At 43.4% G+C, this 13881-nt stretch overlaps 1 protein-coding gene across 4 annotated transcripts in view; it reads right to left on the minus strand.

Annotated features, from left to right (window-relative positions):
• The window catches only part of CHAMP1 (chromosome alignment maintaining phosphoprotein 1), a 30420-nt gene extending 16932 nt beyond the window's left edge, over window positions 1–13488 (minus strand). For 2 of the 4 annotated variants that reach the window (XR_006215564.1, XR_006215563.1), the window contains exons 1-2: window positions 13380–13488; window positions 9664–9793 (exon numbers count right to left, since the gene is read on the minus strand). Coding sequence is in view for 2 of the 4 variants with exons in the window: in XM_042980812.1 (XP_042836746.1) it covers window positions 2572–5043 (2472 nt within the window). In the remaining 2 variants the exon portion in view is untranslated. Of the gene's footprint in view, window positions 1–2222; window positions 5098–9663; window positions 9794–13379 lie in introns of those variants that run through there. The other 2 variants (XM_042980812.1, XM_042980820.1) reach the window with 2 other exon arrangements.
• Window positions 13489–13881: the final 393 nt, after the last annotated feature.

Consider the following 13881-nt stretch of genomic DNA (forward strand, 5'->3'; position numbering starts at 1 on the left):
AACGGATGCTCTTCTGGTGCCTCCAGGAAAGGCAGCCCAGCTGACACCTTGACTTTGGCCCTGTGAACTACAGAAATGTCGGAAAACGAATTTGTGTTGTTTTAAGCAACTAAATTTCATGTCATTTGTTATGACAGGAAGGGGAAACTAATACACTGCATACTCAAAGTTACTCAACAGAAACTGCAAGATTGAGAAATGGGGACAATTTCAGGGTTTTTAAGATCTAGGGATGTAACTCAGCTTAAAAGATGCCCCTCTTCACTTTACGATCTCTGAAGATCCAACATGGTAAGCACCCGTCTAGGCCTTCATCTAAGACAAAAGCTACAATCCACACCAATATTTAAAACAAAAGCAGTATCTGCTAAAGACACATCATAGTTCATGTACTTAGGGTCAAATTAATGAAAACTAAATAGGCCACCCTAAAATGTAATGGTGTCAGGTCCATGAGTGTTGAGCGAAAGATGGTACAATTTTTCGTATTATATAAAATAACTGGATCGAGTTCATTTAAAATAGTTGTAATTACATAGGAAAATAAAATGAACATGTAGGGCTGCATTGATTAGAGTTGGGATGCTATCATATAGAAACCAGAATTATCAAGGTTGAAAAAAAGGGTATTAGGTTACTTTGACCGGAAGAGGTAAAAGGAAAAAAAAGTGGAAAGCCACAAATGAGATGAGCCAAGAACATGGTGGCTTAGAGGCCAAAACTATTTGTCACCCCCTACTTTAGCATAACATCCTGTGTTACGAAAAAACTCACCTAAGATGGCAAGTCATGGGATCTAGTTGGCTCCACCTTGAGCAAAAGTCTAGGAAGCGTTCTGTGAGAAGTATGCAAGGTCCTAAGGAAAATGTGTTATACATAACACAATTGGTCTGAGACTGCAGGCTTCAAAAGGGTTTCTGGGTGCTGCACATTCTCTTTTCCAGTTGTAATTTTAATCAAGTCAGTATAGATGAGAAAAAGACCACTGTATATCCAAGATATCCCATCTGTCCTACTGTTGGCCTAGAAGGAAAACTCAGTAGTAGCTTGCTCTCAAGGTGCCCAGTGTGAACTGAAAACACCATCAACTACTCACAGTGCTTTCCCTGCCAGACTGTGCTCAAAGAGGGGAGAGACCTGGAGCCTGTAAGACCTTCCCAGTATTCTGTAAACACTACCTTCTCGATTGGCATGCTAATTATGATGCTATGAGAAAAAGTGCTCCCTGTTCAAAAACGTCTAGAAACAGCTTAATTAAAAGTAGTCTCCCAATCCTCATGGCACTAAATGTTTCACGAGTCAGCCAGGATGTGGATATTCCACAAGGAGCCTCACCTAGGGTAGCTTCTCCCTCACTTACCTGACCACAGAGCTGAGAAAACACAGCTTAGAAAATGCTTATCTAGACATGAAAATCAGCATGCTGAAAAAAGGGAGTATGGGAAAGAATAATGGAATCTGGGTATTATACAATGAAAATTACACAAAAGAAGACACACACATGAAGATACTGCTGACATGAAAGCCTTTGCTTTTAATTTGGTCGATACACATTTGACAAAATATTTTGGAACAAAATAACCCACGAACAGGTACAAGGTATTTACAGTAACAACCGTGGAAAACAGACAATTGACGTACTCTCAAACAGAAACGTCTACTTATAAAATTTTCTACTGTGAATCTGGAAGACTCTTCAGTTCCTACTCATTACCAGGTCTGAAATCCCAATAGGTGGCGCATGAGGCCCAGGGGCAGAAGTGTAGTTCTGACACATTTGGCAGTTAAGGATCATCTATTGGTGTGAACTCACAGGTAAGAAAAGAGCCAGAATGGAGCGGGGGGGGGGGGGGGGGGGGGGGGGGGGGTGTAAGGTGGGGGGGGCTGGGGTGTCAGTGCAGTGTGGAAGAACCCAAAGGGAACATCTAAGGACAAGACCTAAGTCTAAGTCACACTCATCTTTCCCAGTCTCCTAGAGGAGAAGGCTGCAAACATTTTCAAACTTACTTGACCCCTCTTCTTTTAGCAGAAAATCAGCAACCCTGAGACTCCAATTTTCCATGACGTAAAAGCTAATAAACATCTAGAACTGCTCAAAATTCTAACTTTATATGATCAAATAGGAACTTCAAAATAACTTTTATGATCTGAAAATAAGGAAAGAGAAAAAATTTCATGCCTAATTGTTAAACATTCCAACTAATAATTTCCATTGTCTGAAGTCAGTTTCACAAAAAAAAGATACACTTTATTAGATGTTTTAAATCGAGTACAACTTGCTCTGGATTAAGTGGACCGCCTACATCTTCATATTATTCAAATACATTTAAAGAAATTAGAGAAATCTGAATCCACCTGGAATATAGTTACGAATTTATTAACTTAACAAGACAGCCACATAAACAGAGGCCATGAAAAAAAGGACCAAATGCTTACCCTTTGTAACACTACCGAGACAAACACGGTACATCATACACATCAACATCTACCATTCCAACTATGCTACTTAACTAGGCTTTACAGTTTCAACAAACAACTCTGTAGATCGTATATCCACGCCAAGTGTAAAAATCAGATTTGCTGCTCCTCCAGTGGCTGTTCAAGAGCTTCCATTAGCTTTTTATTTGCCTCTTCATTATGCCGGCTTTGACAATGAGTTAAATGTTTCTTAAAGCCTCTTGGGAAATTTGATTCAAAATTACAACGTGGACATTTAAGTAAACTTTGCCCATGGGCTGCTACATGATTTTTAAGGAGAGATTCCAAAAGGAAAGCCTTTCCACAGATTGTACATTTGTAAGGGCTGTGAACATTATGCTTATTAACCAAATGATGCAAAACAGCACCTTTTTTCATAGCTCGACAGCAACAAATTTTGCAATAATACTTTCCTTTTCCACGCTTCATATATTTTGCAATCTCTTCTTCAGAGATAAAAGCCTCTTTTTCTTCAGTAAATTGTAATACGTTTTTGGACTGCTCTGGACTGGTCATGTCCATTTTGTTCTCTTTACTAAAATCAATAGATTCCACATCAACCTGCTCTTGATCGCTGCTTGATTCTTGGCCCTTGCTGTCTATCACATCTAAATCTGCTTTTATATACTCACTGCTACTAAGCTCGGCATCTGAGTTCTCTTGGTTGTCTTTCTTGAGCTTCTTTGAGGAAGGAAATAAAGTGTCTTCTAAGAGTTTCTTAGGTGTAGCTAGTAGGTCTTCCTGAACCAAAATATCACACTTTTGATCATCTATGGCATCTGTCTGTAGGTCATCACCAAGCTCAACTGCCTTCTGGGATTCTGAGAAGATAGCAGACTTGGGAAGTTCTGAGAAAAGGGCATGTTTCCGGGGCTCTGGAAAAAGAGCACGTTTTCTTGGTTCAGGAGAAGCAGGAGGGGCTGTTTTGGTGGGCTCAGAAAACAGGGCAGGTTTTCTAGGTTCAGCATCAAGAGAGAGAACAGGCTTCCAGACATCAGAGGTGGCTTTGGGGGACTCAGATGGTCCAGGTTTCCGGGTCTCAGGGAAGATAGGTTTCTGAGGCTCAATAAAAAAGGAAGACTTCCAGAGATCAGGGGAACCACCACGGGAACTTTTCTGGGACTCAGGAAAATCAAGTGAAGCAGGAGAAGTTTTCCGCTGATCCGGAGATAGCTTCCAAAGCTCTGGAGACCCTGAAGGTTTTCTGAGCTCTGGAGATCCCGCTGGACTGCGGATCTCTGGGGACAATGGTGGGCCTGGTTTACGAAGCTCAGGAGATAAGGGAGGTCCTGCTTTACGAAGCTCAGGGGACACTGAGGGAATGGTCTTCCAATGTTCAGGTGACAAGGTGGGAGTTGTCTTTCGGAGTTCTGGTGGGCCAGACTTCCACGACTCAGGAGATGCGGGGGGAGACTTCCAGGAACCAGGTGAGACCGATGAAGACTTCCAAGATGCGGGGGACACAGAGGGAGCTGGTTTCCATGGTCCAGGTGAAACAGAAGGAATTGGCTTCCAAGGACCAGGAGACACAGCTGGAGCAGGTTTAGCTGGCTTCCAAGGTCCTGATGATGCCGAAGGACTGGATTTCCAAGACCTTGGGGACCCAGGTGGCCCTGGCTTCCAAGAACCTGGTGACACAGCTGGGGCTGGTCTCCTGGGCTCTGGGGAGGCAGCAGGGAATGGCTTCCAAGGCTCAGGAGATTCCGATGGGGATGGCTTCCTTGGCTCAGGGGAGACAGTCCGGGCTGGCTTCCGAGACTCCGGAGATGCAGTTGGGGAAGGACCCCAAGGTTCAGGGGAAGCAGCTAAAACTGGTGACTCTGGAGAAGAGGCTGAAGGTGGCCCCAATGTTTCTGGGAAATGGGAGTGTTTCTGGGGTTTGGGATTAGGAAGAGTGGCCTTTACTGGCTCAGGAGATAAAGGAGTAAGTTTCTGTGGTTCTGGAGAAGGAATAGGGACTGGTTTCTGAGATTCAGAAACAACAGGGACTGACTTCGGAAGTTCAGGAGAAGAAAGAGAGGCAGATTTTGCAGGGTCAGGAGAAGGAAGAGAAGGTATCTGTGGCTCAGGAGAAACAACAGGGCCAGGCTTCTGAGGCTCCAGGGAAGTGAGAGGAGCAGGTTTTGGGGATTCTGGAGACAAAACTGGGCCAAGTTTCTGTGTTTCTATGGAAAGGGCAGGTATGGATTTTGGGAGTTCTGCTGAATTAGAGGGTATTTTCTGGTGTTCAGGAAGAGGAGGGCTCTTCCCAGGATCTGCTTCTTTGCTTAGCTGAGTTTTTGGTTTCTCATTCCACTTCTCTGGGCCTGCGTGTTTGGATGTGATGTGATAGTACACATTAGAGTACATCTTGCTGGTGAAGAAGCATTTATGGCAGTGGAATAGCTTTGCACTTTTCTGGTAAAATATCATTTTACCTAACCCACCAGCATCCATTTCATCACAAAATTCTGGATGGATGGTGCCCATGTGGATTTGCACATTTTCATAATCTGTGCCTCGGAAACTGCAGTGGTCACACTCCAAACGTGCTGAGGGCTTACGGAGTTCCTGGAATACTTCCATTTCTCTTTCTGTTACAACACACACGATTATATTCTTTTAAAACTTTCAATAGTGCTGCAATAAAGTAGAAATTAATTATTTTCAGGGAACATAATTTTAAATAAAATGCTGTCCTAGAACTTTTCATTCTATAATCGCTTAATTTTAAGTCTAGAATGGTACGTGCATTTATCAGATAATATCTCAACAAAGATTTTGAAGAGAAAAGGTAGATGGAATTAATTTTTTTCTTTTTAAAGTAGTGGAGTCCTAACACAGGGCTTGAACTCATGACCCTGAGATCAATACCTGAGCTGAGATCAAGAGTCAGATGCTTAAATGACTGAGTCACCCAGGTACCCCGAGATGGAATTAGTTTTTAGCTGAGCCTCAAAACTGCCTTTACATATATCATCTCATTTAATCCACCTAACACTATGACTCAGTATTAGTATTTTCATTTATAGATGAAGAAACAGGTTTGGAATGGTACCTTACCCATGTTCTAGACTACCAGTGACCCAAGCCTGACCCCAGAATTACCCAGCGTGTGCCTTACACCTTGACTCTATAACTCTGCATCAACAAGCTGTCAGCACATAAAGTTGAGCAAACATCAAAATTAAAGCTAGGCAAATTTAAGGCTGAGCAAGAAAACTAGATCCATTTCAGAAAGCACTCATTAATCTAAAATTATGAAAAGATGGCTTTTTAAAAATATCAACACATTTTATAATATTTTATCCATCCTAATATTTTATTCTTTCATTTAAGATTAATTATTTTCTGTCCCCTGCTTTTCTAGGCACTTGGGTTTAAAGATGTGTCTTGTACTATGGTGCTAACATTAGTTGCACAGGTAAGTGTGAAGGGCAACACAGAAAAGGCTGTCAAGGAAAGAAGCTCCAGCGTAGATCCTGAATGATGTAAAGGAGTTTGCTTAGCAAAAGGGCAATTCAGATAGAGGACATCCTTGAAGCAGGAACTTGCTTGCCAGTAATTATGACTTTTTAAAAGTTTAAATAAGCACGTTTTCTAGGATGGTGAAAAGTAACAGAAGCTCAGAGTTAGAAATATACTCATTCGTGCAGAACAAGATATTTACACAGTATCACTTGCTCTAAGACTACACAATCTCTCACAAAGACATGCTACACAAATAGGATTCTAAACACAATATTCTACAACCTGCTCATTTAAGTAAGAGCAGGTGGCTCAAGAGAACCAAGACCAGGCTCCTGAGGCTTCAGGTAAAGCAAAGAGAGGAGCAGGTTTTGGTGATTCTGGAAACAGAACTAGGCCAAGTTTTCATGTTTCTATGGAGAGGGAAGGCATAGGTCTCAGGAGTTCTGCTGAATTATGACGAGCATTTTCTAGGACATTTTTACATAGAGGAAGCACTATATTTCCTTGTACATATCTTGAATATGAGGGTGCTGCTGAAGGGAAAATTCCTACAAGTGAATTACCCAGTTCAAAGGCTCTTTGCATTTAAAACTGATACATTTCACCCACCTCTCAGAAAGTTACAGTAGTACTGCACACCAACCAACAGTTCAGGGGCAATTCCCCAATCCCTCAAGAACACTATTATTAACTTCTAATCTTTGCTACTTCTAGGGTGAAAACTGGAGTCTCATCATCGTTTTAACGAGATGTTCTTTAACGAGAAAGAGTGAACATTTTCCCTTTTTATTACACATGTGTATTTCTTTTGTAGGGTATGCCTTGTCCTTTTAATTATCTGTAGTCTTTGCATAAAATAAATCAGTCCTTCTACTGAAGATATGTTCCTAGTTTACCATCTCTTGACTTACGGTATGTGTGTGTGTATGTGTGCATGCGTTGTTTTCACACACAACTGGTTCACATACAAATGAAAAACTTAAAGGTTTTCCTTACGACTGTTTTAAATCATGCTTTCCCACTCCATTACTTTTAAAGCAGTCTACATATTTTTCTTGTGATTTTGATGGTTTCATTCTTTTTTTTTTTTAACATTTGTATTTTTACTCCATCGTGTATAAGGAGTGGGATAGCCTATTTTTTCAGCTTATTTTTTCACCCCAAACGGACAGTTCAGTTGTCTCTGCAACCCTTTTCCTCACTGATGTGTAATGTTCCATTTAGCATTTACTAAATTTTGTGTTTATGAATCCATTCTGAACTCTTTTCCTTTTTTTCCTTTTTCTTTTTAATTTTGTAAGGTAATCTCTACTCCCAACGCGGGGTTCAAACTCATGACCCCAAGATCAAGAGTCCCACGTTCTTCCAACTGGACTCTATCCTATTCTCCACCGGCTCCATCTGGTGTGTTCTTCTCAGTATGGGAACCCAACAACTGCTAAAACAGATTCTGTAACACATACAGTTTATCCAAATGGATCACAAAGTCTTTTCCCATTACATTATGTCCCATCCTTTACCAAAAGTACCAGCCACTCCCCAGGACCCACAATGTGCTCTGTGCTAACAGTAATGAAGGGTCAAAATGTATTCCTTCCATGTTACTGCTCCTCAGAAAACAGTACAGAGACACTTCTTATGTTCACAGGATCGCCCTTTAATAATTTCAAAAACATTCATTTAAAAGACTTAACAGGGACGCCTGGGTGGCTCAGCTGGTTAAGCATCTGACTTTGGCTCAGGTATGATCTCAGTTTGTGAGTTCAAGCCCTGCACTTGGCTTTGTGCTGACAGCTCAGAGCCTGGAAGCTGCTTCAGATTTTGTGTCTCATTCTCTCTGCCCCTCCCCAACTTGTGTTCTGTCTCTCTCTCTCAAAAGTAAATAAATGTAAGAAAAAAAAATTTTTTTTAACAAAATAAAAGACTTAACATTTCTGGGGCACCTGGGTGGCTCAGTCAGCAGCTCAGGTCATGATCTCGTGGTTGGCAAGTAAAACATGTAGAAAGAACATGCAGGCTAACCTCAGACCCAATGTTTCATAAAACTAGAAGAATGTTAAAAGAATAGGGAAGATTTATCTTAATAATCCCACCTGGCAATAAGCGGCCCTAATGAACAGTCAAGGCATGCTCATATTAAATAATGGGGGATATCACATCATTGTAGTATAATATTCCCTATGTCGTATGTATTATGACACAGAGGTTAAGAGCTCAGGCCTGCTGGGTTTGAGGGAGTCCTAGCTCCATGATACGGCTTTTGTTAAATTGCTAAACCTTTCTATGCTTCAGTTTCCTGGACTCTAAAATGGATGTGATATTTTGTAGCATGTTCAGAGTTAGCACTCAGTGTCAGCTATGATTTATTATATTAGAAACTATAAGAGTACCCTCTAACAAATACTTCATTTCTGGTAAATAAATATTCCCAAATGATCTTGGTAACTTTATGACTGACCAACACACAGTATCTCATCCCAAATATACTCAGGTCCCACTCGTGACAGGAAGAGGCTTTTTACTTCCATGACTTCAGAAACTTATTAAACAAAACTATGGAGACTTTTCCCATCTTCTCAAGAAACTGGCATACAGCAAAAGTATCTTACTTAGTGACCCCTCTCCTTTCTTTCCCTAATATAGTCCCATCAATGAAACGATTTTATTTTCTATATGCTAACTCACCAACTTTTACCAATACTAACTCATAAAACAGAAGTTATCAATGAACCCAATAAGTGTACAATATGGGGATCAGATTATGAACTGTAAGGGTATAGAGCATTTCCTTCTACTACCACAGAAATGACTGAGCACAATATTCTATTGCCAGGAAGGTTTTACCAAATGAAAAAGAGGATAACACAAAAGCACAACTCATAAATAGACACCTCTGACACAGTGCAACAGTAGAGAGCTGGTCCCCTCTTCAGCCACACCCCGGTCTCGACTACTACCCAAGTCCTGTGGATCTTTTCTACGGGCAAAGCTCTACCACTCTTTCTCCTTATTTCTATCTTCCATCAGTTGTACCTCTGTTTCTTGCCTCTCTGGAAATTGTACGCTCACTACATTTTACAGCTGCTCCTGTAAATGAGTCCGTCTTTGAGGAATACCATTTGGCCTAAGTCTGCTGGCTTCTGCCTCGGGCGGCCTCCAGCCACCTCAGCTTCTCTGACTGGACGGTCTCCTTTGGTCTTTAATTGTTGCCTAAATCATCAGCTCTCCCACCCTTCATCTAGTGCCACCCAAACAGAATCTCACCCATCCCATTCTCTTTCAAGCTCCTCACACTTTAAAAGTCCCCAGCTCTCCCACCTGCCCCTATTTCTTCTTCCTGTCACCAACTCTTCTGGCCAATCTCAAAGTGCCTACTACCCAAACCTGCCTACTCCCACACCTCATTATCATACTCTAGAAACCTCTTAAAAAAAATTAAAAAGAATGGTAAAAAATTCACTTCTCAAACCCCAAACTCTGTCATATAAATGCATATCTAACACACATTCCCACATCATTACATATGAGTGTATATGCTTTTATAAGTGGTTTTTCCTTACGAAATCCAAACACTTTTCAAAAATGTTCATATCTTAAAATATTCTCCTAAACATTAAAAAGCAAACAAAAACATATGCTAAGTAAAGCTGGTAGAAAGACACTATGAATCCAGGACAAGTGCTTTTACAACAGGGAAGAAATAGAGACCAACATGCTATCCCCTGGTAGACTTACCAGCTATCTTCCTAGAAGTCTTAAAAGTCTGTCTTCAAAGGGCAGGCAAGTCTACATGGCTTTGTGACTTAACTACAGAAAAAAGCCTGTAGTACATGAAGAACAGAGATACAGAGATGAGAAGTTGGACCTGAAAAAAATAAAGGAAGTATAATCAAAACTACATTTCTGTGGTCATCTGTGGCCCTGTAATAGAATTCTGCCTATTTCTCTCGCTGTCCTGCTCCCTGCAACAGTGACAGGGGTCCAATCCAATAAGCTGAACACTTGCTTTACTGAAATAATACCAAAGGTGACCGTACCATGATGCCACCCATGTCTAATTCCACTTTAAAATCCACTACAGAATTAACGCTCATGTGTTTAACCACAGCACTCTCCAGCCCACCATCCCACTTCAGCTGATGTGACAGCACTCAGCAGACAAAACCAGGCATGTAAAGCTCTTCACGATCTGTCTGGCCGCCGACAGGTCTAAGTACTGACCCATCTGTAACTCCCCCACAAACCAAGCGTCTGGACCTTTGCACAGGCATCGCCCCTTCTTTACACTCCCTGTCTTGCCACCCAGCCATCAGACCCCTCACGCAGAATTACTTCTTAATAATGGCCACTCCCACCCCCCATCCTCTTTGCGCACCTCCAGTGTAGTCTTCACCCTCTGGCAGGAGTCTGGCTCTCTGAGGGCAGGGTCTACCCATTCACCCTGTAGCCCTTGCACATCCCTGGCACACGGTGTATGCTAAGAAAGTATGTGTTTGTTACCTCTAAAACATCTGGTCATGAAGACTGGAGACCTGACCTTAGGTTCACAAGATTTTAAAACTAGAAGAGACCTAAGCTATCATCTAGCCTTTGAACATTGGGATTTAGAGCAGAAAGACCTCAGGGAGCAACTACTTTAAAACTCAATTTATAGCTGAGGAAATTCAAGCCTAAACATTAACTTGCTCAAGATGAAGCAAATAATGAACATCTGACAAAGGACCAGATTAAAGTTCTGCCATCTATCCAGGTTCTTTCTAACACACCTTGACTAATACCCTGGAATTTAGTAAGATCTTGACAAGCAGGTACAGCGCACAAAATCAGGAAGACGAATCTACAGAGAACTGCATTCCATATTCTACACTGGACAGAAAGTCCCAGTAGATCGCTGTCTCTAGCTCTGAGCAGGAAGGACACTTGAGTTCATAACACAGGGGAACACGCAAACAAAAGCAACCAGGATGGCAGGCAGTCTTTAAAAACATGTATTTTGGGGGGCGCCTGGGTGGCTCAGTCGGTTGAGCATCCAACTTCGGCTCAGGTCATGATCTCGCGGCTTGTGAGTTCGAGCCCCGCGTCGGGCTCTGTGCTGACGGCTCAGAGCATGGAGCCTCTTTGGGTCTGTCTTTCTCTCTCTCTCTGCCCCTCCCCGTCTCACACTCTGTTTCTATGTTTTTAATAAACATTTAAAAATATAAATAAATAAATAAATAAATAAATAAATAAATAAATAAAAAACATGTATTTTGGGATTACAGAAACTGATTAACTTCCAAAGTGGAAGAAGTATGGATTAATAGGTAAGGTGTCCTAGAAGCAGCAAGTGGAAGCCAGCAGGGTTACAAAGTACTCAGTCATGGACTAGAATGACTGGCCCTGCCAGGTAAGAGCCCTCCCTAATCGTAAGTCAATGATCAGCAAGGGACTGAAAGGGTCGTCAGAGGACTTGAGTCCAAACCCTTCACTTTAAAATGAGAAAAGCGCCCAAGATCACAACACTTAGGTCAGAGGAAGTACACAAGATCCTGATTCTGGATCTCTGCTGTAACACCATGAGGTCTTTCCCATGGGGACTCCTGAGTACAGGCCAGACACACAGATTCCTTCTGCCCTCCCACCCAAATTTCAGAGCTCCTAAGCCTAAGTATGAAGGTAACTCTACAAAAGTTTCCCTCATCCTACTTTCTGCCTCTACAGGCTACACGCAGTCCCTAAAAAAGTTCTGTCATTAGTGGTTTGCCAGTCCACCACATCACACTTATCTCCTATCCAACAGCTTCATTAGACTCTAACACCACTGGTTGTCTTTAAAAAACATTCTGATGCATAGTTTTAAAAATAAATGCACAAAATTATGTATAGCACAGTTAAAACCAATCGGGTTCTATTATATATCCAGTAGCATTTCTCTTCACCCCTAAATGTCAATTGAAAAGTAGTAAACTTTATTTGTAGTTTTAGGTTAAAGAAGAAATTGAATGCAAAGTTTCAGCTTTCATATACCTTCTTTCCTCCTCTGCACACAACTTCTGTTAGTATTTGTTATAACTGAGGAATGAATACTGATATATTATTGTTACTGAAGTGCAGAGTGTAGTTAGGGGTCATTCTACCTGTTGTACAAGTCTATAATTTTCCACACACACTGTGTCACATACCTAGCATTACAGAATGGACAGAATGTCACAGCCATAACAATTCCCTGTGCTCCTCATTAACCACTGATCTCTTTACTGTCTTCCTGGTTTTGCCTTTTCCCGTACATTTTAAAAACTTATGGCAAAACACAACAAAATTTACCATTTTAACAATTTTCAAAAGCACAATTCAGTGGAATCAAGTATATTGCAATGTTGTATAACATCACCATTGTCCATTTCCAGGACTTTTCATTAGGACAAAGAGAAACTCTGTACCCATTAAACAGTAACTCCCCATTCCCCCCACCCCTCCACCTCCGCAGCCCCTGGTAATCTCTACTCAATTTTCTGTCCCTATGAGTGGAATCATACATTTGTCCTTTTGTGTCTGGCTTATTTCACTTTCCACATCTATATTACAGCATGTATTAGAATTTTATTCCTTTTTATGGATGAATTACATTACACAATTTGCTTTCCATTCATCTGTTGATAGACATCTGGAGTATTTCCGCCTTTGGCTCATTTTGAATAAAGCTGCTAGTAACACTGGTGAACAAATATTTGAGGCCCTGCTTTCAATTCTTTAGAGTTTAGCCCTAGGAGCGGAATTGCTGGGTGTTAGAGTAACTACGCTAAAATGTGAGCAACCACTAACCCTTTTTCCATACCTCCTGGCTGCACCCCTTTACGTGGCTGCCAGCAATGCACGAGTGTGCCCCCTTCTCCACACCCTCCCCAACACCTGTTATTTTTCTTTTGATGACAGCCGTCCGAGTGGGTGTGAAGTGGTACCTCATTCTGGTTTTTACTTTCCTAACTCTGATGTCTGGAAGCATCCTGCGGAGCATCCTGTGACGTGCTCACTGGCCAGCACTTGCCCGTTTTTTAAAGCCAGGTTGTTTCTGTTGTTGAGTCGTAGAAGTTCTTTACATATTCTGGGCAGTAACCCCTTCCCAGCTACGTGATTACGTGTCTCCCACTCTGGGTTGCCCAGCTCATTTTTAAGCAGCAACAATGACAAAAGCCCACGCCGACTAGGTGCCGCGAAAACTGCGTCCTGGCCCGTAGCGGAAGGAGCGCTTTCCTTCCCGAGCCGGTTCCCGACCTCCCCGCGTGATCGCGCAGAGCGTTTCCCGCCTCCCGCAGAGAACGCGGGGCTCGCCCCCCGCTCCGAGGCCCACCCCGCCGGCGGACCGGGCGCAGGCCGCTCCTCGGTGCACGCCCCGGACGGGGTTCCCCGGACTCGGGCCTTGGCGGAGGCGGGGTGGGCCCCGGCCCGGGCGACAGTCCCGCCCCGCTCCTCACCGGTGGGCCTCGGCGGCGTCCAGACACTCGAATGACCTCGGAAGCCGCGCTCGCGGGACCCGGCTGCTCCGCGAGGCCCTGCAGCGCGGCGGCCTCCCGAATGGCTGCGCGGCGCAGGCGCGGGATGCGGGCGCGCGGGCGTGCGCGCGGCCGCGGGACGGTCCGTGGGGGCTGATGGGAAGCTAGTTTGTCGTCCCGCGCCCTCCAGCGCCGCCCAATCAGATCGCAGATCGCCGGGCGCCGTTTTGGGAGTACGTTGGCGTGCGGAGCAGCCCGCCCTGCCTCCGGAAGTTACGCGCTCAGTCCCGCCCCCGGAGGATCCCGGGCGCCGGCCAGGGTTGGGTCTACAGTGCTGGTTACCCTGACCGAGTGAGCCGCGGTCTCAGCGGCTGTAGTCCTTGTTGACTCCGGCAGGTCGACGGTCCGATCCCCGGCCTAAGGTCGCCTGGCCGCTCTGTTTCTCGCTTCTGCCGGTTCCTTGAGGTGAACACGCCCGCAGACC

The sequence above is a fragment of the Panthera tigris genome, chromosome A1 (genome assembly GCF_018350195.1).
Source record: "Panthera tigris isolate Pti1 chromosome A1, P.tigris_Pti1_mat1.1, whole genome shotgun sequence".
Lineage (NCBI taxonomy): Eukaryota > Metazoa > Chordata > Mammalia > Carnivora > Felidae > Panthera > Panthera tigris.